Source organism: Monodon monoceros, unplaced genomic scaffold (assembly GCF_005190385.1).
Source record: "Monodon monoceros isolate NGI ecotype Baffin Bay Population unplaced genomic scaffold, NGI_Narwhal_1 Super_Scaffold_3, whole genome shotgun sequence".
NCBI classification, from domain to species: Eukaryota; Metazoa; Chordata; class Mammalia; order Artiodactyla; family Monodontidae; genus Monodon; species Monodon monoceros.
Window position 1 is genome coordinate 58,370,020 of NW_021703780.1, and position 25,353 is coordinate 58,395,372.

The following is a 25,353-nucleotide window of genomic DNA, read 5'->3' on the forward strand; positions in this document are numbered from 1 at the left end:
GTGGCAGATCGTGCAGAGGGCTGCAAAAACATCTCCCGTCCCTGTGCTCTTCTGTCACGTGACCATGCCACGCCCTCTCTCAGGAGGCTCTAGTTTCCTCCGCCTGAGCCTGGGCTGGCCTTAATGACAGGCTTATAACCTCTTACCATTTTCAGGGGATGCCCTGTGTTGCAAGGCTGTTAGAAAAGGCCATGCAGCTTCTGCCTGGTTCTCTAGGAAGGCTCCTCCTTGGCACTCAGCTGCCATGCTTTGAGAGGCCATGCCACGTGGAGAGGGCAGTACTGGGTGATCCAGTCAACGGAATTAACAGCCTTCCTTGAGTCATCGCAGCCCAGACGCCAGACATGTGAATGAGAAGCCTTCAGATAATTACAGCCCCTAAGCTGGTCTAGTCAACCCCAGCCTTGTGTCTTCCCAACTGAGGCCTCAAACATCGGGGACAAAGACAGGTCATCCCCACTGTGCCCTGTCCAAATTCACGACCCACAGAGTCAGTGAGTGTCATAAAGTACTTACTGCTTTCTGGCACTACATTTGGGATTGGTTTGTTATGCAGCAGAAGATAACCAGAATAAACATTTTAATAAAATGCTATGAAAGCGAAATTATAAAAGGACAGAATATAAGCAGAAAACACATAGTGTCACTGCTATGCTACTCTGTCGATCAAAGTAGTTACAAACCTGCCAGGATTCAAGAGGAGAGGATACAGGCCCCACTTCTCAAAGAGAGGAGACTTGAAGAATTTGGGAGCCATTAAAAAAATAATTTTAATTTTGAAATAAATTTAGCCTTATCGAAAAGTTGTAAAAATATTACAGAGAATTTCCATATGCCCTTCACCCAGCTGCCACTAATGGTAACATCTTATGGAGCCATAGTACCGTTGTCAAAACCAGGAAATTATCATTGACGTAACATTGTTAACTGATCTGCAGATTTTATTCCAGTTTTGCCAGTTTTCCCAATAATGTCCTTTCTCTGGTCCCGGGTCTAATCTAGGACCCCACAGTGCATTTAGTTTTCAGGTCTCCTTAGTCTGCTCCAATATGGGACGGTTCTTACCCTTCCCTGTCTTTCATGACTGACGCTTTTGAAGTGTACAGGTAGTTATTTTGCAAGATGCCCCTCAAATTTGCTTGAATTTTTTCATGGTTAGATTAGGGTTATGCATTTTTCACAAGAGTACCCCAGAAGTTATGGTGTGCCCTCCTTAGTGTATGATATCAGGGTGTACATGATATGTATGTCTTATTCAGTATGTCTTATTCCTGGTGATGTGAAACATGCTCCTTGGGGAAGGTGCTCCCTGCCAGGGTTCCCCACTGTAAATACCTTGTGGATAGATCCTTGGAGACTATGCAGACTATGCAGATATTCTGTTTGTCATCATATGTTGCTGGGGCCTTGTTGTAAAACTGCCACAAAGTTCAAATTTTTTATCATTAGATCCAACAGATTAAAACTTAATCTTGCCAGTTTCTGTCGTTATAGTGTCATAGATGTGGGATGTTTGCAGACTGGCTCTGGTCTGCAGACCACACTTTGAGGAGCAATGTTCTAGGCTGCACTGCTTCACCAGTTCCTTTATTCCTATTACTGTCAGACTGGAGTTTGAATAGCAAATCCAACGGTGTCGTTCTTCAGCTTAGAATTCGTCAGTCTCCCCATCCTTTTAGGGTGCAATCCAAACTTCTAAGCCCGACGGTCAAGGCTACATCATTCTGCTCCATCTTTCACATTGTCCCTTTACTAGTTAGACTTCTCCGATTATCCTCACCATTGTATCCAGGTAGGCACACCTGGCTCCTCCACACACTGTAGCTGGCCAATCCCCTGTCTTTCAAGGCTGATGAGCACCTCTTTTCAGTAGTCTGGGCTCACTAGGTTTTCCCCACGTCTCGTCCCCTGTATCCTGTGCATATATCTCTGATATAAGTTGAATTTTGTTTTTATGTTTGGTTATGTATATGTCAAGCCATTTAAAAATTTTATTGGAGTATAATTGATTTACAATGTTGTGTCAGTTTCAGGTGTACAGCAAAGTGATTCATTCATATATTAGCTATATCATATGATATTTGTCTGTCAAGCTATTTGACTTGACTGAGCTTAAAGGCATCGATTTTGAGTTATAAGATTAGCCCATGACAAGGGTTCAAGAGTGTTAATCATAACTTGAGATAGTATCCAGGAAGAAATGTCTCCAGTACTAAATAAGATCTGTGTGACCAGATGGATTCCAGAAATGCAGAGACAGTGTGTGGAGAAGCCCTTTGGGGAGGACATTGTCCCTGATGGATAGGGTTGACTGTTGGGGCTCTAGACTTGTGGCCCTTTTTCCTGTGTATGGTCTCTACCCCAGGGGTAGATAAAAACTTCAAGCGAGGAAGCAAACTCAAGACAGTGCAGTTCCATGGGTGGACCCCTGTGTCTCTGTAGGCCTGTTTTATTGCTTTTGGGGACCACTTTCTTTGTCCTGCAAAACTGAGCAAAGAGCAGGTGGAGATCCTCTGCCTTCCCCTCCCTGTACCACCTAAGTTTTAAAGGAAAATTTTAAAGAATGCTAATAATGGTTTGAAATTCAACCCAACCTAGTGTGATAGCTCTCTAAACAGAACGGGAGTGATCTCCCTGTACAGATTTTTCCTGTGTTGCAACTAGTCTTTTATATCTAAATATTGCTAGGCTTACTTTATATTTAGCCCTATTTTCAAAGTATATGAAATGTAATTGTGCCAGAAAATAGAGAAAAGCAAGGCCGCCATGATTCCATAGGTCACCGCTAATAACTTTACCTCGAAAGCAATTGTCCTTTCTTACATCAAAAGTGTTGACCTATTATTTAAAGTATACATTTTAATCTTTTTGGTAATCATTTAGCACATTTTATGATAAAATCTTCTTAAAATTTGTGCTCATAGCTTCCAGAGATAAATTTCAACTAAGTATTTATCAGAATTTAAATACGTGGTATTTTAAATGAGTTATCAAGCATTAATAAATACATGAAGATGTTATCAATAAATGATTTATCAATTAAAAATTATCAATAAATAATTTATCAATAAATAGATGTTTAAAAATTTCCCAATACCAATGGCAACATTTACTTTAAGAACAGGAGGGAGTTAGGATGCCAAATAATGTATCCTAAAGATTTTCATAAGTTCATTCAAAATTTTCTAATTCAAACAGCACCTCTTTTGTTAATAACATAAACCACAGATATACAAAGTCCCAGACAATCTCCTGTAATAAAACCTTGTAAGGAAAATTCTTTCACCATGTACAATCTTATCATTAAATTACACTGTTGAGGGGAAGAAGAACGCCCCTCCCCAAGAAAAAACCCAAGGTAAAGTAGTCCCAAGAATGGAATTTGGAAAGGGCAGTATATTTCAATTTAATCATCTGGAATTACTTAAATACAGTGTGCTTAGATGGCTAACATAAAGGAAGAAAAGTTTACTGGTCTACAGTTACTGTCTTCACAATCCTTTGAAGATTTGGGATAATTTCAAAAAGATCTCTACTTTGTTTTTGGTTTAAAAAATTCACATAAATCTTTTCCCTTCCTGTCCTTCAGGCTGTCTATAAACCATAGAAATTTCATTCTTTTCAAATTTAGGACATAACAGACTCATGTAGTAAGATGATACTGGTCATTTAAATCATGGGGGCCAACCACAACAGAGCCCCCGGATAAGATAGCCTTTGGAGGCATGATTTTCCAAAGTCTCTGTGATGACTTAAGACCTGCTGCCTTGAATAAATCCCTGAGAACCGGCCGCATCCACTTTGTTTAGAGGTAAGCCTCCTCCTCCCCTGCTCTACAGAGGCCTGAGCACCGGAGCTGCTCCCCAGAGGACCAGGTCAGAGCAGGAGAGCTCCATTACTCAGAGCACATCAAGGGTTGATCATTTGAGAACCGAGCTACTGATTGGACTTATGATGGTATGAAAGGAGATGCTTAAAGTAAGGAGACGTATTTTTTAAAATCAAAATTTAAGAACATATTGAAAACTATGGTCTCTAAAGCAGTCTAAAATCTGTGGATTTCAGATATTTTATATACAGCTCACAGTAAAACAAAATGCATTTTATGTCACTACCCAGTACACGTATTCAGACCTATAAGTGAAATAAAAATGCCACGGACAATACTGTGTGTGACACCCTTGGATATTTTCTATTGTATTGTTTTAAATTAAGAAAATGCTAGTCAATAGCCAGTAAACTCATTGCCCACTTATCAGTCACTTCCCATGGTCTGGAAAAATGCTGCCTCAGATAGTTGTAAGTGTATGCAGCCACCGTTGTCCCATACCTGCTTTAGAGTGCTTTGGGGATTTCATGTGAGGTTAGTTCACGAGTCACAGAAAATGTCATAGAAAAAAAATTTTTTTCACTAAAAGTGATTTTATTTAGCTTGAGTTCCCTTTTTATTTACCAGATGTGGCTCTAAATTATGTGTTAGTCAAATCAGAACAAAATTTTTCTGGTTGATTGTGTTCAGAAGAATGTGAGGATCGAAGTGTTAGAACTTGAAGGAGACTCAAGAGGTAGTGCAGGCCAGCCTGCTCGTCATGCAGAGACCAGGAGACGAACTAGTTGCAATTTTTAAGAAAGAATTAAGGTCGTTTATGTGATCATATGTTAGTAATAGAATGTATTTTAAAATACCATCACAGAAAGGCTGGTGTTGTGAGTGGCTGCTTCTGGATCTGAATGTTGGGGTAGGCTGTGATACAGGGAGCTGTCACTTCTAGGTACCATTGGGGAGGCAGTGGTGCCTGTGTCCCTGTGACTTTCTTGGCTGTGGTTGCTAGGGCCACTTGGAGATGTATGGGCTTGGCTCTTTCAGCCTGGGCCTAATAAAAGTATATATCATAAAAATTGAAAAAGACCTATTTAGCAAACGATATGGTTAACATCTAGGAAGCTGAGCAAGAGGATTAAGAATGTGCTGAGGTAAAGTTGTGCTTGGTCCTGAGTCTGTGCATTTCCTGTCCTGCCCAGGCATGGTATAAGGAGCTCCATCCTCACATCTGAGCCTTCAGTTGCCCAGGAAAGTGAGAGAATGTAAATGAATTTAATATTTGTAGTCAAAACCTTTTCCCTCTAATATATCGAGACTACAGAAATCATCGCGTTTATTTTTGCTAGATACTGAGCTAGGGCTTTCTAAGTGATTCAGTCTTTGAGACTTCTCTCTGTATCTCACTTTTCCTTAACAGATATTTGTAAAACGCTGTGATCTTTTTTTTGGCTAATCTCATAGGCTTTTCTTTCATCAATGTATTATCATAGACAAACAAGCTCTAGGGAGGCCAGACGATAAATTCCCTTCCTGTCCTCCTGGCGTTTTCTGTGAAATAGACAAACAACACATACATGCAACGAAAACAACATGCTTGTCTTAAGTGCTGTAGTTTATCCTACAAAGTAAATTCTAATCAAGTTAAGGAATCTGATTGTTTTTTTAAACTGGAGCAGGATCAGAAAATTATAGCTTGTGGGCCAAATATGGGACACTGCCTGTTTTTATAAATAAAATTTTATTGGAACGCAGCCATGCCTATTCATTTATGTATTATTTATGCCTGCTTTTACATTATGGAGACAGAGGTAAGTAGATGCTATAGAGACTGTGTGGCCTGCAACGCCTAGAATATTTACTATTTGGCCCTTTATAGAAAAAAGTTTACTGACCCCTGGAATAAAGGAATATTTAGAGATTGAAGTATTGTCCTTAAAAAACTATCACTTTTGAATCAAGGCTATTTTCCCTTAAGTAGCATGAAAAAATTCTTCTGTTACAAACAGATGACAATTTATAGCTAGGTTTGATGAGAGAAAGTGCCTAGAAACTATTGAGTGATTGATGTCTACCTTTTTTAAAAGATCATTAAAAATCATTGTACATTAAATCATTAATGCTGAGAAGATAGCTAATGAGGCATATATGAAAGATTACAGTGTGGCATGCTAATAATTTAACCACAGGGAGGATTGGTTACATTATTTCAGCTGGCATTGCCTATTTTGACAGTCTTTATAATAATTGTGAACTTTAATAAAAGTTTACATTTATAAATATCAGTCTGAGGTTTTACTTGCTACAGTTCAGTGAGGCTAAGCTAATAGTCATTTGCAAAGAAGCCTCATGTTTCTTGTGTTTAGATGTAGTTCAGTGTATTAAAATGAGTATTTAGTCATAATATTTTCCGGTCACAGAATTTAAGCAGTAAAACATGGGGCTGCAATGCTCCATATCAGGGTAGCAGTTTAAATAATTTTAAAATAATTAATAAATTATCTTTTCATTTTTTAACAGACTTGTGGAAGAAAGCAAACTGATCCCACGCATTTTTGATGTAATTCTGGTAAGAGAAGAAATGTGCGTCCGAAATTCAAGTGAAATTTAGAAGTTTTTAAAGTTTTGACCATGTTGTTTGGTTGGGTTCTAACCCTAACTCTGCCCAGAAGGATTGTGTGTCCATCATGTCACTTAACCTTATTAGGCCTCAGTTTCCTTGTATGAGCTCTTGTCCAGCTCTGAAATTGTGTAGGGATGCTGTTTAATGACCTGCCCTCTTTCTGAAAATCCTTTGCATTTTATTTCTGTAAAGTTAAAAAATATGTTATCTAATATAGAAAGAATACTGTATCTGAGGTTGGTTTGTGGAGGAAGGGCAGAATGACGATCACTGTGCTTCAATATGAATTTTCTGATTTTCACCATGAAGCTCTCTGATTTTGTCATCACTGGGTCAGATCAACAATTTTATGCCTATGGGCAGAAGTTGTCTTCTTCAGAATGTAGAATAGCTTAGCTTCTGTACACCATTTTTTCCATTCATAGAACACAAGTTGATTGAAAACCATCGGTTAAAGAAGACCTTTCCTCTCTGGTTCCTATGTGTAGAGAATAAAATGGGACGTAGGGTTGGCTTTTCTCACTTCTGATAAATCCCTATTTATACTAAATAGAAATCTGAGAATTAGGCTGAAAACTCAGTTGGTACTTATAGCAAGGGAGTGCCCTTAGCCAAAGAAGTGTTCTCTTGTACCTGAGTGGGTTGTCCCCCCCTTACCAAAATGTTTCCCTCCATAGCTGACTGACAGTGCAAGGGACAAAGGAGGGGGACATACATGTCTGCAGTCAGATCAGCCGAGCCTGCCTTGGTCATCAGTAGAGCAATAGCTGTTATTGTCTGATAACCCTACCAATGGAAGATTAGCCCTGTTTAATCATCCTAAATTATTAATCTACAAGTTGTTTGCGTGCTGATAGGGCTGTATGGTAAAAACGTTATTTTTCTTAGCTGCAGATCGCCCTTTTTTTGGTGAAGAGCTGTTGGGTTTGCTGAGCTATTTGAGTTAGGCGGGGAGTAGGGGTGGGCATGGGTAGTATTCCCAAAGCACGCTCAAGTGACAACAAGATGACCCAGAGCTGCCATGCTAAGAGAATTGTATTGCTTCAAATAGTCAAAGGGGATTTTAGAGGCAGTATCAGGAGAAGAAAGGGAGAAAAAGGAGATGAAGAACCATGGAGATCATCAGCTGTCTAGTGGGGATTTTTTAAGCTTTGCCCAGTGGTATGTGCATCTCCCACCTTCAGTAGGACATACATCACTTGCTAATTCGTTGTGGAGTTGGATTTGTTTTTGGAGGGCCACGGGTGCCGTTAATGTTGGGTTCGGCTGCACGGCTGGGCAGGGGGCAGGAGCCAAAGCTGTCCACATTCAGCCACCTCTGGCTTGCACTTGAAAAGAGGCTTGGTGCTGCAGACAGAGAGAGCTGGACCTAGACTGGACCTTAAACTCATGGATGTGACTCATCCCCTTGCTGTGCCAGGAGGGCTTCTGAGCTGCTGAGGTCAATACAGCTCCTTTTGTGACTGATAGAAAGTTCTCTACCCAGCCTTTGGCAATCATCTCAAGGTCTAAAATCCCACACCTGGAAAATTCTTCCGTGTATGTCACCGAAACCCCTCCATACGTGATGAATCTTTGTATAACAAGCACCTAGCAAGGCTTCATGTTGCGCAAATGTTTAACTGATTAATGCCACCATTGAAACCCCTGTCATTGTGTTGTAGCTGTCGTTGGGGGTGCGTAGAAGTGACATATACTTTCCATGTCAGGATTTCAACTTGTCCTGAGCCCTGTGACCTCGGAGGCATTTCTGGGAGGAGGCTTTTCCTCCTGCCGGAACAGCTCCATACTCAAGTGTCTTGTAGGCCCTTATTTTGAAAAGAGGTCCTGCTGCTAAGAAAAAGTAAAGAAAAAAAACAGTTGGAAATCACTGCTTTTTGGGACAGGACTTTTGATGTATTTGAAAAACATTATTGAATCCCTATTCTATTTTTGACTTTCTTGAGTTGAATAATCACTACTTTTTTCTCTGTATAAATACATTTTTAATCAATGAAGTATCTTTGTAGCAGTTATCCTATGAACTATATTACCTTGTCCTTTCTAAATTTTTGTCACCGAGCTAGACGTAATATTTTATTGATTCTATGCTGTACTTTTTTTTTTTTCCCCTCATATTTTAACATTTCTGAATCCAGGCTATACTTCCCAAACCAATGACATTTTACAGTTGCTTTCAGCCAGGTGACCTGGTTGTCATTGCCTTAACCAATTCACTTCAGTTTTATTTTTCTTTTTATTAGTGCCCAAGAACGATATATTAGAAAAATATATGTCTAAGTTTAAAAGAGCTCTTTCAATAAAAATAAAATGAAAATTCTAAGTAATAAGAAACCATGCCATAGTTTAATTGGCAGCATTTTTCTTCTGTAGTGCTTGATAAAATAATGGTGTATCTTAGAACTGATGGATTCCTGGATTCAAGAAAACACAGTGTATACTTCTGTTGGGTTTGGTTTCTAAGTTCAAGGGCCTAGGTGGTGTCTGGAATATATATAGCAGCTTCTAGCAATGGTTTGATCAGAACGAGACGTAATGAAAAGATTGTACGAGACCCTTTGGCTACTGCTTGTGTCTTTTAGCCACTCATTAAAAAACACAACAGCATTTGACTCGTTTAGCTGGTGGTCCACTGTGACCTCTTGATGATTTTTTTCTTCACTCTTAGCACATAACTGTTTTCCATCTTCGGTTTGATGTACTTAGAGCCTGATAATGGGCTTTATAACATCGTTGTTTTCTAGAGTTCCTCGTATGATATGCTCTTACCCACAGTGTAAGAATCCTCTCCTAGATGTTTTTCATTACAAAGCAAAGCTGTTTCTTCTGGTGGGCAGGAATTGCAGTCAGCTTCCATGTCTTTCCTGCAGGCTTGGAGGGAGGTGAAAATGAAGGCAGCAGAATTCTAAATTTGTCATCCTGTTTGGTAGGAGGTTTCTCAAGGGAGAAAGAGAATACTGTGAACTCCAGGGGAGGGAGTGATTGGCTCTGCTCCGTGTAGGGAGAGGAGTTTCACAGAAGAAGTAACCTTTGAACAAGGGCCTGGTGCTGCAGGCACCAGGAGAGGGGGCATTCCAGCTTTGGGGATGGTGAGTACTTAAATGTGCCTGCACCAGAGCCGTGGAGAGATGGTAGGGAGTGAGCAGTTTGGGACCAGATTCCCGCAGGGCTTTATACTGTGGTTCTTTCTTATTTGTTGGCTTTGCAAATAATTTATGCTCTTCAAAATCACAGTCCTCTAAACAAACTAGTGGTTACCAGTGGGGAGAGGGGAGGGAGGAGGGGCGATATAGGGGTAGAGGGTTAAGAGGTACAAGCTATTATGAATAAAGTAAGCTGCAAGGCTATATTGTACATGGGGAATATAGCCAATATTTTATAATACCTGTAAAAGGAGTATAGCCTTGAAAAGATGTGAGTCAGTATCTTGTACACTTGTAGCTTATATAATATTGTACATAAACTATACTTCAATTTAAAAATTAAAAAAAATCAGGATCCTCTATTTAAAAGAAGACTTTTTGAGCCCCTCTGCTGCCTGGCCATTGGGGTTGGGTCTGGGAGAGGATCAGGATTAGGGTCATGGGCTTATACTGGAAACTTGAAACAGGTTGAAAGCCGGATTCTGGGAGTCACCTGTAGGACTCCATCAGCGAGGCTTCTGACATCAGCCAAAGGGACTGTGGGAAGGGAGCTTAAAAGATAGAGCCGGTCTCAGAGGTCTCATCTAAGGGTCCAGGAGTTCTAACACCACATTCAGGCCAGAGAACAGGCAGGATGTTTTTAATCCTGTGTTCCAGCTGCAAGTGTCCCCACTCTTGGCAGGCCAAGCGGTGGGAAGAACCAGGTAGCTGATAGCTTACAAAAGGGAGCTGTCGCAGCAGCTCGGTGCTGCTTGCCTGGCAGCACAAGGCAGCTGTGTTGAGGGGAGTGGAGGCTCAGGCAGCCTGCGTTGATTTTAGCTGACTCGATTCCCACATACAGCCTTCAGGGTCTACGACTCTAAGGCAGTCTGGATCTGCTCAATAAATGCGGGCTCCTGGAGAAAGTCAATCATAGGAGGACCTGGTGGCTTGGTTTTTGAGTGCAGAGTTGCTGGGCGAGCGGGATGGAAAGCATTCTTCTTTCTCCTTTGCCACTTTCCAAAGAGTAGACATTGCTTTGAAATGTGTCTTAAAGTATGAATTTGGATGGATCAGCCTTTGGGTTTTGCTATAACTCTAATCTCTCTTCATTTTATTTCAGTCGTTTATGTTTTGACCTACTTCTGTAAATCATTTTAATGCCAAGTAATATGGGCAACCTGTATTTTATTGGGAAAAAAATCTATATTCATAGCAGATTTTCCAATATGTGCCAAAAGATTGCTGTCATGACATTTTATGTGTCTATTCCAGAGCAGACAATTAAAGAGCAATTTCATTGGCAAATGTTAACAATAAAAATGGGATTAACAGCACACGAGTTTGACAATTATATTGTTTTAACAGTTCTCGAGGATAACAGTTGAAGCAAGCTTGAGTAAATCTTCCAAGTCAACTGTATATTTAGAAAAGAGTCTCTTTACCAACCTTTGGAGCCTAAAGGATTTAGTCCCTGAAATACCAAAGTAGTACAGACTGGTAGCCTCATTACATGTAAGGAACGTTTCCAATCCTGAGCGTTCATCAGGCTTCTAAAATTACTTTGCTCCATTCTAGTTGCAGCCCATCTAATGTGAATTGGTTCTTAGGGTTAAAATGACAAGTTACTTATAAGTTTAAGCGTCTGCATGCTTGTGTCCAGTATGCCATTAATAAGCTGCTGCCCTGTGCTTGAGCATGAGCTTCTAAAACAGAAAACATGATTGGATTAAAATTTCAAAATGCTTGACTGAGGAAGGTACTTTAAAAATTACACAAAGAGTACGTACTGAATGCAGGGGATAAATCTGAATTTTCTGTCTACATGGATACCTATCAGGGATTCTGTAGATTGTAAGATGGAGCTCTATAACCAATTCCTGGTGTATACGAAGATGATATTATACACTGCTAACATTACTGCCATTAAAGTATGTACTTCGAAGTGTTTTGTTCAGTGGGGGTGAGGAAGGAGATGGATTTGCGCAGATCTGTTCTGTAAACTGATATTTACAGAATAACTCTGGGGCTAGTGTGCAATGTATTGATACTGGATTGAATGAAGTGAAGTTGCCCGTACAGCAGCTGAACTAATGGCTTTGATCTGATCAATACCATGTTATCTGGTTAGCTGAATAAATGGGTTGAAGCTAAGTAAAATAAACTTCTATCAGTATACTTGGACTAAAGCATGACTAGTTACTGCATAATCAGCCCAAATGGTTTGAAAGAAGATGGACTGTATTAAGATAAAAACTACATGTTATATCCACTGAAAAAATGCTAAAATAGGGCTTAGGATATCTTTGGCCAATCACAGGGCATATATAGGGAGTGTGTTACATAGCGCTTCTCCCAAGTCAGTGTAATCTTGCGTGTTATCATCATTGTTCTTGTTTCTAGTTATGCTCTAGTTCCTGGGCTTCACTTTGAGGAAACAGGTACTATTCCCTCTTCCTTCTCTGTAAGGAGATGGTCTAGTTACAAACCGTAGAAGTAGAAGGTGATAGGATGTCAAATAATGTACTTCCTAAGAGTGTTAAGCTTTTGTGTTTTTTTGGTTTTATTCTTAATTGATCGTGGGATTAGACTTGTGAAGAAGTAAGTGTAAAATTAGGGCATAGCAAATAAATGAAACCTCAACAAGAATGAGTTACAGACCAGTGAAAAGAGACACATGGTCCAATAAGGTGTTATAAGGGAGAATCAAGAGAAAACAAACACTGGATTAAATTTTGAACAAGCAAAAGAATTAGTATAGTACTGGAAGAAGAGGCGGTGTTCTTGTTTGAAGGGCTGTGAATCTTAGGTACTTATGTGAGCCTGTCCCCCTGCACTCATCTCATTGCCTGTGCTGTTGATTAAATTTCTCGTGCAGACCTGCGCTTCTCAATATGGTAGCCAGTAGCCACATGTAGCACAACGAGCACTTGAAACGTGGCTGTCTGAATTGAGATGCGCTCACAGTGTCAAATAGATACCAAATTTCCAAGGGAAAAAAGAGTGTAACGTAGCTGATTAATTTTCCTGTATTGATTACATGTTTAAATGGCAGTATTTTGGGTGTGTTGGGCTAAATGGAATATTATTAAAATTAATTTTATGTTTCTTTTTTTTTAACTGCAGCTTTCAGAATATTAAAAATACGTGGCTTGCATTATATTTCTGTTGGATAGTGCTGCAGTAGGTGATTTCCTGTCTTGTATCCTCAGTCACATTGTGACTTTCGCTTCAGGAGGAAACTGCTCTATGTACAACCAAACCGCATTCGTCCCCAGCACATTGCCCTCCCTGCTTTTTGTTTTTCAGTATGTTTTGATTTATTAGTGAACAAGCGAGGGAAGTGAGGCATGGCTGTTATATTTAGACCCTTTCTTCAATCGCAGCTGACCTTTCGCCCCTTGATGGTGGATTGGAAGATGAAACGGTAGGAAGCGCCAGTGTTCTTCAGTATAATGTACTCACAAAAGACAGTGTGGTTGTAGCTCCCCTGAATTTTGGCCATGACTAGTGATACCACTCAACTTTACTTCTTTCCTAACTCTGCAGTATATGAGGATGCCCAGTGATTGGCCGTTGGTCAGCTTTGGGTTCAGGCTTCTGTTAAAATGCCCACTGTGGTCATCAGGCCTTGCCCATTCTCACTACTCCAAAGCCCTGTGTGTTTGGGGCCCTTTGATAGATGGAACAAGGTAAGGTAACTTGTGGTATATACAAAGAGGTACTGGAAGAGCCAAGTTTAAAAGCAGTGATCATTCATTCTCAATATATGACCAGTGAATGTTATGTTATCTGAAAGTTCCTCAGTAATGTAGGACCCCATAAGTTTATTCATGACCAAAATTATTGAGATACCCACTTTTTTGAGAATGTGGAAATACCAGTAAAAAGTTACTAGTTTTGATTAAAGCAGCAAACATCTACTAGCATTTGCTTTTGATGCTCTTTGCATTTATTTTCTTGGATGAGCAAGAAAAAGCAGAATTTATGTGCTTACCCCCTCGCTGCAGAGGATTTTCAAGCTGAGCCAGGAAATCTGATGCAGTAAAGCAGGTTACAGATTTATGGGGAAAGGAGAGCTTTTTAAATAGCTCTAGCAAGTGAATTGCATTTTGGATTTATTAGAGGTACCAAATTGGAGAAACACTATGATGAGATGCCAGTAAGGGCAAGTTATTACACAGGATTTTTTGGTTTATTTTTTTCTGACAACAAAAACAGTACGTGCTTGTAAAAAGTTCAAATCGTACAGAAATGTCTAAGATAGAATGGGAAATTCTTCCATAATATCACAGCCTACAGCTTGATGCATATTTTCCTCATTGTTTTTCATGTATGTATTTTAAAAAAATATTTATTTATTTATTTATTTATTTGGCTGCACTAGGTCTTCGTTGCAGCATGTGGGATCTCTGTTGCGGCACACGGGACCTTTAGTTGCGGCATGCGGGATTCTAGTTGCGGCATGTGAACTCTTAGTTGCAGGATGTGGGATCAAGTTCCCTGACCAGGGATCGAACCCAGGCCCCCTGAATTGGGAGTGTGGAGTCTTAGACACTGGACCGCCAGGGAAGTCCCCCACATATGTATTATCTCTCTCTTATTTTTTTTAAAAAAATGGGACCCTACTAAATAATATATTTTATATCTGTCTTACTTTACAGTGTCCATGGCAGCAGGGGGTGTGTGTGTGTGTATGTGTGTACACCCATATGTGTTATTTGTTCTATTTGATGGCCATATAATATTTTTTGTATTAGCATAATTTATTTAGCCAATCCCCACTGACGGACATTTCAGGTTTCCCCCCCAACTTTCTGCTAATATGAGCAGCACTGAACAGAGAATATCTTTGTACATCTGTGTGAGTTTCTGTAGGATAAGTTCTGAAAAGTTGCATATTCCACCAAAGTATATACATCTTTTATATTTTAATATTACTCTCTGAAGTGGTAATATAAAATTCCCCACGCAGCAGTAGTATAAAACAACACCTGCCTTGCCATACTCACAACTGAGTATTACTGGTCTTTTAAATCAGGGGTCCCCAAGCCCTGGGCCACGGACCAGTACCGGTGGTCCTTGGCCTGTTAGGAACCCGGCCGCACAGCAGGAGGTGAGCGGTGGGCCAGTGCCTGAAGATTTATCTGTGTTTACAGCTGCTCCCCATTGCTCACGTTACCACCTTAGCTCAGCCTCAGCATTATGGTGAGTTGTATAATTATTTCATTATATATTTCAACGTAATAATAATAGAAATAAAGTGCACAATAAATGTAATGCACTTGAATTATCCCCAAACCATCCCCCCACTCCGGTCCGTGGAAAAATTGTCTTCCACGAAACCAGTCCCTGGTGCCAAAAAGGTTGGGGACAGCTGTTTTAAATTGTCAGTTGTTTGTATTTTGACCCGTGTGCTTTTTAATATCAGAGTCAAATTTATCAGTTTTTTTTGCTTATAGCTTCTGTTAGGAAAGAACTTCTCTTCGACAAGGTTATAAAGTATTAATCCATCTTTTATTCTATACATTTATGGTTTTATCATTAAATCCTAAATCTTTGCTCCAAAATAACTTTGTTGTGAGGAACGACTACAAGTCCAGCTTTTCTCTTCCCCATACCTCCCTCTCACCATCACCAAATTCTTTCAGTGGTGTTCGTTGATGTAATTCATCATGATGGTGACTTGAAATGCCATATTTATCATTCATTCACTGTATTTTGTTTATTGTTTGTCTTGACATATGTAAGCTGCATATATTAAATGTATCAATATAATTTGATGAGTTTTTACATAAATATGCAATCAAGATAATGAATGAACATACCCATAATCACCAACATTTCCTTGTGCCTATTTTTAACCCATCCCTCCCTACCCCCATTCCTGTCCCAAGCAACTATTAATTTACTTTGTCTCTGTAGATTAGGTTACATTTCCTAGAATTTTATATCAACTAGTAATAAGGGATGGACTCTTTTCTTTTTTAATGAATCCCTGGCTTCTTTTGTTGAGCATACTTACTTTTTCCTAGGGAGAAAGCATTATGTCTGATTTGAACCATTGGTTTTGTTAGAATCCTTTAGCAGGTTGAGAAGTTCCCTTTCATTCCTAGTTTGCTGAGAGATTTCACTGACGGATTTTTTTTCTTCATCTCTTAAAATCATCATGTAATCACTTTAAAACATTTTTTAATATGGTGAATTTATTGATTGATTTTTGTATGTTAAAACAGTCTTGCCGCCTGGAGTTAAAACCCATGTGATCATGCTGTATTTTTTTAATATATAATGCTGGATTTGATTTAGTAAAAATTTTAAGTATTTTTGTGACTATGTCCATGAAGGATATTGTTCTATAGTTTTCTTTCCTTATAATCTTTTTCTGTTTTTTGTATCAGGGTAGTGTTGGTCCCAGGGAATGAGTTGGAACATGTTCCCTCTTCTGCAAATTTTTGGGAAAAATTTTCTTTTAGAATTGGTATTTATTTTCTCCTTAAATGTTTCGTAAAAATAACCGGTGAAGCCACTTGGGCTTGAAGTTATCTTTGTGGGAAGCTTTTAAAGTACAAATTCATTTTCACTACTGGATAGAGGGTTATTCAGTTTATTTCTTCTGGTATCTTTCAAGGAATTTGTATATTTCATTTAAGCTGTGAGATTTATTGGCATGAAGTTGTTATGGTGTTACCTTATTATCCTTTTAGTGTCTGAGAGTCTATAATGATGCCTCCCTCTCATTTCTGATACTGCTTTTTTGAACAGTGATGAAAAAGAGTGTTCCCTTTTTATTTCCCTTCTGATTTAGTTAGCTAGAGGTTTACTGCCTTTATTTGCCCTCTGAAAGAACTAGCTTTTGGTTTTATTGATTGTTTTTCCTACTTGTTTTTTCATTAATTTCTGTTCTTTATTACACCTTTTCTGCTATTTCCTTTGGGTTTCATTTTCTGCTCTTATTCTGATTTTTTAAGAGATGCTGAGGTCATCAGTTTGTGACTTCTCTGTTGTATTACTGTAATCACTTAGTACTATAAATATCCCTCTAAGCACTGTCCTAGTTTCAATTTTGATATGTTTTATGTCATTTTCATTTAGTTCAACATAATTTCTAATTTCCTTTGTGATTTCTTCTTTGATTCATGGATTATTTAGAAGTCTGTTAGTTAGTTTTCCCATATTTGGGGCCCAAATGTATTTTTTATCGATTACAACTTAATTACATTGTGGTTAGAGAACATACTTTGTACGATTTGCATCCTGTACAATCTCTTCAGACTTGTTTTATGGCCCAGTCTATGGTAAATGTTTCCTATATACTTGTGGAGAATGTGTAACTGCTGTTGTTGGTTGGAATGTCCTGTGAATGTCAATTAAGTCAAGTTGGTTGTTAGTGTCACTCAAGTCTTCTGTGTCTTTACTGGTTTTCTGTCTACTTGTCTGTCACTTACTGAGAGAGGGGTAATAGTGTCTCCGGCTAAAATTGTGTCTTTGGCTAGTTCCCTTTCAGTTATATCACTTTTGTTTTCTGCTTTGAAGCTCTGTCATTCCATGTAAAAATTAAATTTGGGATTATGTGTCATTTTGAGGAATGGAACTCCTTATCATCAAGAGATGCTCCTCTTTCTCCTTGGTAATATTCTTCGTTCTAAAACCCACTTTGTCTGATGTTACTATCACCACTGCAGCTTTCTTTTTCTTTTCTTTTTTCTTTTTTTTTTTTTTTTTTTGCGGTACGCGGGACTCCCACCGTCGCGGCCTCTCCCGTTGCGGAGCACAGGCTCCGGGCTCGCAGGCTCAGTGGCCACGGCTCACGGGCCCAGCCGCTCCGCGGCATGTGGGATCCCCCTGGACCGGGGCACGAACCCGCGCCCCCCGCATCGGCAGGTGGACTCTCAACCACTGCGCCACCAGGGAAGCCCATGCAGCTTTCTTTGGTTAGTGTTAGTAGGCATATCTTTTCCCATCCCTTAACTTTTAACCTGTCTACGTCTTTGTATTTAAAGGTGTTTTCCTGGAGATAGATGTACTTTGATTTTACCTCTTTATCCAGTCTTACAATATTAGTCTTCTATTTGAGGTGTTTAGAACATTTTCATTAAAAATATTTAAATCTACCATCTTACTACTAGTTTCATGTCGCATCTTCTGTTCTTCTTTCTCGTTTATTTCTGTCTTTTCCAGCCACCTTTTATATCAGTTGAGTATTTTACCTTTTAATGGTTGGTGTAGGGTTTACAATATGCATCTTTAATTTACCTCAGTTTGCCTACTATCATGTAGGTAATTACCCTGATGTAATGATTACCTCCCAATATACTACCAGACAAAGTAACCGAGGGTCATTGGACATAGGGGATCACAGATCAAATAAAAAAAAAACTCACATCACGTGATTTATTGACCCAATTAAGTGCGTATAGTGAGAAGTAAGGCGTAGGGTAAATTAAGACCTTTTAATAGGGTGTAAGCAGAGTGAAGTACACTCCACCTGAATCCTGAGGAACAGTGTGTTCGTATGCTATCCCCCCGCACCCCCAGGCTGCGTCAGCCTTCCTCAGAGTTGCGTCTGAGGAACAGTTGCCACCGATGGAAAGTATCTCAGGCCAACAGCACATACTTGGTGCGACATGTATAGTTGGCCCTGGCCGTACTTGCCAGTGAACTTGCTGACCATCCATGGGTTTTATTTGTGTTTCTTAAGCAAAGAACACACCTGAGTAGATGTCACCAATGTGTGGCTTAATTAAAACTTCATGTATTGGTATCTGCTATTTTAGTATTTAGTTTAATATTTAGTGTATCATGAACATTTAGGGCCCAGATGTCTTATGTATGTTTAATGACTCGTGAATACTAGGTATCTTCTGGTCGTTTCATCCATTTGTATTCATCTCTAGCACACTTATGCTCTATCTTTATATGTCACATCGTATGGGCATCAGACATCCCGTTTTTTCTTCCATCTCAGAATAAATCCTCCATGTAATATGGAAGTGTATGTCGCACCACTCCGTGTCTTATGTGAGAACCTTTCAGCAGCATATTTCTATTTGTAGTGGCTTCTTATCACCTATATCATGAGATCTAATTCCTTCCGAACCCTGCATGATCTGACTGTGGTTTCCTGTCCCGCCTCATGTCATCCTCACTTTCCCTTCCTGACTGTGCTGTCACCATGTTGACAGCTCAGTTTACTGAATAGGCTACGCATAGGCCTCCTTTTCTCCTCCTCAGGACCTTTGCTTCTACTAGTCCCTCTCCCCAGAATGTTCTTCTCCCGTCTCCTTGCATGGCTGAGTGCATCTCATCCTTTGAATTTCAGAGACCTCTCTACCTCGTCCGCACTATGAGAATAAGGGGCCACACCTGTCTCTGTAGCCTCGCCTGTCATCTGGCACAGAGTAGCCTTAGGTGTTACGTGGCTATATTATAGTTAAGGAATAATGCATTATTATTTCTAATGTCGTGCTAGATTTAATACGCGAACTTGTAGAAGGGTTTTTACTTAAGTATTTGTAAATGTATGAAATTGTTCTGTAGTTTTCATGTCAGGCCTACCACTGTTCTTAACTTTATATTGGGATATAGCTATAGTTTCACAAGAAACTGGAAAGGTGGCACAGAGGGGTCCTGTGTACTGTGCTCAGTTTCCCCCAGTGGTTGTAGCACACTTAACTAGAGTACAGTATCAAAAGCGGAAAATCTACATTGGCACACCATGTTCTGCATCATTCAGTTTGTGTACATTTTTTGAGGGTTGTTTTATGGCCAAGGATATGGTCTTTTGGTTTATGTTCTGTGGATGCTTGAAAGGAATATGTATTCTGCTGTTATTGGTTGAAGTGTTGTATAAATGTTGATTAGACCGTTTTGGTTGATGGTGGTGTTGACTTCTATATCCTTGTGATTTTCTTTCTAGTTATTTTATCAGTTGAGGAGAGAGGGGTGTTGAAGTCTTTAATTATAATTATGGATTTGTTTCTTTCTCTTTTCTCGTCTCCCAGTTTGTGTTTCCGTGTGTTTGCATCTCTATTCCTTGGTTCATACATATTTAGGATCGTTAAGTCTTCTTGGTGATTTGAATCATCATGTCATTTTATCATTATAATTTTGTCATTATGTAATATCTGTGTTCCTTCTCATTTTCTTTCCTCTAAAGTCTGTGTTTTCTGATATCAATATAGCCACACCTGCTTTGTTTTGATAAATGTTTGCAAGGTATGTCTCTTTCCATCCTTTAAATATTCAGCCTCCCTTTATCATTATAGTTAAAATGAGTTTCTTGTAGGCAGCATATAGTTGGGTCATTTTTATTTCTTAATCCACTCTTCAGATCTGTCTTTTCAGTGATTTATTTAGACCTTTTATATTTAATGTAAGTATTGATGTTAGATATTAAGTTTGCCATTTTATTTTTCTGTTTTTCCTTTTTTGTTTTTGGTTCTTTCTCTGTTTTCTTTCTCCTGCCTTCCTGTGGATTACTTGAATATTTAGTTATCATGTCTCCTTAATCTTCTCTAGGCTGTGGCATTTCCTCAGACTTTACTTGTTTTTGATGACCTTGGCAGTTTTGAGTATTACTGGTGTTTTCAAGAATATCCCATGATTCGAGTATGTCCAATTTTTTTTCATGATGAGATAGTTATGGGCTTGGGGGAGGAATACCACAGAGGTAAAGTGCTGTTTTCATCACATCATATCAAGGGTACAGGCAATCAACAAGACCTGTCACTGAGTGTGTTAACCTTGATTATGTGGCTGGAATTTGTCAGGTTCCTCTACTCTAAAGTTACTCTCCTCCCCCATTTCCATACTTTACTCTTTGGAAGCAAGTCATTAGGCACTCAGAGGTTGGGGATTAAGTTCCACCTTCTTGAGGGCAGAGTATCTAAGTAAATTATTTGGAATTTTCTATACAGGAGATTTATCTCTTCTCCTCATTCAATTACTTTTTGACAACTTTAAAATTTCTCCCCTGGTTATTCGCTCTTCAGGGTTTTTTTTTTCCTTCTTTAATTTACTTTGGAAATTTGAATTTGTCTAGACTATCCAATCCATTATTTATTAAAGTACATTGTGTAAATATTTATTTTCATATTGGACATTTACCTTTCTTCCTAATTTCGTATATTTGTGACTTCTCTCATTTTGTCTGCATTAAGATAGTGTTTAATGCTTTTTCCCCAAATCACTAGGTCTTGGATATTTATCAATTCAACTGATTGTATTCTAGTACATTAATTTAAAAGAATCATTAATCATTCCTTTTTCTCTCTTTTTTTTTTTTTTTTTTTTTTTTTTTGTGGTACGCGGGCCTCTCACTGTTGTGGCCTCTCCCGTTGCGGAGCACAGGCTCCGGACCCGCAGGCTCAGCGGCCATGGCTCACGGGCCCAGCCGCTCCGCGGCATGTGGGATCTTCCCGGACCGGGGCACAAACCCGTGTCCCCTGCATCGGCAGGCAGACTCTCAACCACTGCGCCACCGGGGAAGCCCCCTTTTTCTCTTTTCATTAGAATTATTTTGTTCTTGTCCTGGTCTCTTGATTTAAGTGCTTTTATCCATTTATCAGTTTTCCTTCTGAGAAATAATAGGCATCAACCTGAGCTACATCTGTTTCCTGAGCGTGTGTCAGGGAGAGAAGTGGAAAGTGGTATTATGTGGAGTTTTGGGGCGTGACCTGTGGCCATCATTGTTGTTCAGTCAGTTGGTCATCAGGCGCTGCTGGAATTAGAGAGGAGAATGAAACACAGGTCTTGGCCTCAGTGAGCTCACAGTTTACAGTGGAGGCAGACATAACTCGAAAGCTATAACACAGAATGGTGTAAATTGTAACAGAGACACAGTGGGCCAACTCCCTGCTTGTGGGGTGATCAGCGCCCCTTCCAGGAGGGAAGCACACTTGGGCTGAGCAGGAAGTGTTGCAGTTTGCACATTGGACCATATTCACCAGCAGAAGTGTGTATTTGTTCTGTCTGCTCCCTTCCCCAAAGGGCGGGCGTGCCTGTCCTTCCTGTGCTTGGATGAGTCTGTTCTCCTGCCAAGGTAAACTGGCAGTGAGTCCTCGTCTCTTTTCCCAGCTGTCTCTTCTGAGCATCACCTGGTCTCTGTTGACCAGGTGAGAGGCCTTTGTCACAGGTGCTCACAAAACCCTGTCCTTCTTCATAGCACTTGTCATTTTGCAGTTTTATGCTTGTTTTGTGTGATTAGTTGATTAAAAGTCTACCTCATGATTACTGACTTCGTGAAGCAGGAACTATGTCATATTTGGTCGCCATCGTATCCCTGCACTCAGATCACTGACTGGCACATAGTAGGTGCTCAGTGAATACCTACGCGGTCGAGAGAGTGTGTAAGGGGGAGTGGTGGTGGATGGAAGGAAGGTGCTTTGGGGGTCCAGACTCTGTTTCTTGTCCTCTGTGAGCCTCAGAAGAATATTAACCAAGGATTTGACATGGTTCAATTTAATTTAGAAGTATCTACCCGGGAACCATTTGTGTGGAAAGCACATTTTACAACACGTGAGTAAAACAAGCAGTGTTAAGTAGATTATTTTTGTAGATATTAACCAGTAGTTATTATTCACTAACCTTCCCATTTTGAAAATGCCTTTTCTGAGCAGTCTTTTTATATGTTAATGTAGATTCTCTCCTGTGCTGTGGGTAGGAGTGATGTTGAGAGGTTTTACCTATGAATATTGTCTCCACCCACCGAGACGTCCACGTCCTAATTCCTGAAACCTATGCACATGCTAGGTTGCTGGGCGACGGGGATTTAAGGTTGCAGGTGGAATTAAGGCTGTTAATTAGCTGACCTTCTGATAAGGAAATGATCTGGATTTTATCCCCCTGGGCCCCGTGTAATCACAGGGTCCTTAACTGTGCAAGGAGGAGTCCTCAGAGATGTGACTCCACGGTCACGGGTGGCTTTGAAGGCGGAAGGTGGGGCCCAAGGGATGCAGCGGCCTGCAGAAGCTGGAAAAGGGAAGGAGACAGCTTCCAGGAAGGAATGCAGCCCTGCCAACATCTTGATTTTCAGTTCCGTGAGACCCGCCTTGGACTTCTGACCTCCAGAACTGTAAAATAATACTTTTGTGTTAAGCTGCTAAGTTTGTGGTTAATTTGTTACAGCGATAATGGAATACTAAGAGAATACCGCTTACTGTATTTTATGATAAGCCTATCTTGTAAACAATCATGAGGAACATCACAGAGCAGTCTTTGTAGAAGCAGCAACTGAGACTGCCTTGGAAATCTGCTTGGGTCTTTTTGTGTTGGTGTGTTTGGTAAGTGATACAAATATCCACATATATTTGATGTTTTCTTAGATTAAGACTCACATTATGATTCTTGATCTAAATTGGGCGAAGCAGAAAAAATGTTCTCTTTTTATTCTGATGCTGCCCCACATGATTCACACGTGAGTACTTCCTGCCGCACCATATAACTACGGCAATTTCTAGGTTTCGTTGTAAAAATGATTCATTTTGCTCTCCATGACAGACTTTCGTTTGAAATATATTACTCATGTGCTCTGGGAGATTGCTCACATACGTCTCTCTCCCCCTGTCTGGTCTCCTGAGATGCTCTGTATCTGTTGAATCATTGGAATTTTATTTTACTTCACTATAAAATGTTTTATAGTTTTCCATAGCTCCAGTTGAGCTACTTTTTAACAATTAATATTTTAGAGGGTTTAGTTGAGAAAGTATGCAGTGCTGTAAACTGTTCAGATAGATGCCGGGGGTTGCAGCTGAAGCCAGGCCAGGCCTTTCTCCCTGCGATGGAGGCTGCTCAGCCATGGGGTGGTGAGGTCATCTGGGACCCGGGCGAATCTGCTTTCATTGGTTTTGCATACTGGGGATACTTGTAATGTTTGGTGGGTCCACTCAGCCCTCAGGGGCCTTAGAACTCTTAAGGGTTATTAGCTTGGGTCCTTTGGGAAGTCAGGGATCGCCAGTAATGAAAGGAATGCTTAGAAAAGAGGGTTTTTTTTGTTTTTGTTTTTAGGAAGTGGTCATTATTTTTTTAATTTAGGGAAATACATGTCAAGAGGCACGTTTTGGTTTTCACTTTTTGCCACGTGGTATGTTTTGCCAATGTATCTCCCTTGGTCCACACAGAGAAAAGAATTCTTGGATCCTGTTGAGTTGCCTCAAGAATCCTTAAGGAAGGCCCAGCTACAGAAGAAGAGTTAGCTCTTGGGTTGGCTTTGGATGGCACATGGGGACATATGTCCCTTAAGGCTTTTCCACGGTGCCCCACCAGAGGGTGGGGAGATACCAGAACATCTGGGTGTCCACTCTGGGTGGGACTTCCCTTCTCAGGCACCTCCATGCTGCCTGCGAACAGGGGCGCTCAGTGGATTTTACCCCTGACTCTTAATTGAGGACTCTGCAGGTGTGGCCTGTTCTCAGGCCTGGCCGCCCACCCAGGGAGCTGCAAAGAGACACTCGGGTGGGATGCTACCTCTGTCTCGAGGGTGGAGGTCAGGGATGCTATGGTAGCATACAGTACACAGGGTTGGCCCCAACAGAGACCTCCCTGGCCCCAAATGTCAGTAGTGCTCACGTTGAGAGAGCTTTCCCTGGAATCTGGCTCACTTTCTTCCTTCCCACGTCTACTGCTGTCATCATTCTTGGTGACTTCAGTTTTCGTGTAGATGGCCATCAGTACCTCAGCCGTCTCACTTCTAATGTTCTATTCCATCCCCTGCACGTACCTCGTGTGTCCAGCCTGGGGGACACATTTCTAACCTTGTCCTCGCTCATCAGGGAACTCCCTTCACAGTCTCGCTCCAAGCAGCCCACTTTGACTGCCCCTCCTGTCCTTCCAGCTCACCCACTGTGGTTCTCTCAGGAGTCCTTCCGCCTCATGGGGGTGTCCAGACCCTTGATGCCGCCATTCTCACTATCTCTCCGTCCCTTGTGTCCTCACTTGCCTTTCTCTGCTCCGTGATGTATCCATCTCATGCCCTTGGACCCCAGTTCCCTTACCGCTCTCCCCATTCCTTACCTGTCACAGCCACAACTTTTATTAAGCCCAACTCTTTTCCTGTTTTCCATCAACCCTAACCTGATAAACTAAAATCTGCTGGAGAAAAACACAACCATACTGACTATACCCGTTTCTCTTTAACTGACTAAATCCCAACTGGGAATCCGTGGTGCTCTGTGTGTTCCCGCTCTCAAACCACAGCTCCCACTACCAAGCGGCCTTTAGCTTCACTGAAACATTTGCTCATCCAGCACCAAAGCTGCCGACCTCTAGGCACGTGCACCCGTCTCCTTCTCTTTCTCCCCCACCGTCCCCTTGGTGGAATGACTAGAATAACCCTCCTTTGATCAATGGCAAACCAAGTCTTCGACTTGTGTTCTGGGCCCACCCCCTCTGGCCTTTGTAAGGTTTTTCTCTCAGCTGTTGTCTTCTCTGGCTCTCTTGTTACGAAATAGTAGGCATGCTCTTCTTCCCACACTTCTCTGCAAGTTATTACTTAATTTCTCTTAGCACCCTCGTAGCTAAATTTCTTGAAAGAGTTGCCTTTGATGCTCTCTTTCTTACCTTAGGCGGTTTCCTCACCTACTCTGTAGGTTTTTGTTTCACTTCTTTACTGAGATTGTGCTTGTCAATGTCAGCAATGACTTTCACACTTGCACATCCCGTGGTCTCTGTTGTTACTTCCTTGACCTGAAAACAGCTCTTGATAAAATTGCCTGCCCTCTCTTGTTGAGACCATTCTCAGCCTTGGCTTCTGTGGCCCCACCCTCTGCAGTTTCCCTCCCACCTCCCTA

At 40.6% G+C, this 25,353-nt stretch overlaps 1 protein-coding gene across 9 annotated transcripts in view; it reads left to right on the forward strand.

Moving 5' to 3' along the window:
- ULK4 (unc-51 like kinase 4) overlaps positions 1–25,353 on the forward strand; it is a 512,654-nt gene that overhangs the window by 215,738 nt on the left and 271,563 nt on the right. For all 9 annotated transcript variants that reach the window (XR_003796601.1, XM_029242047.1, XM_029242045.1 and 6 more), the window contains one exon: positions 6,341–6,389. Coding sequence is in view for 8 of the 9 variants with exons in the window: in XM_029242047.1 (XP_029097880.1) it covers positions 6,341–6,389 (49 nt within the window). In the remaining variant the exon portion in view is untranslated. The remainder of the gene's footprint in view (positions 1–6,340; positions 6,390–25,353) is intronic.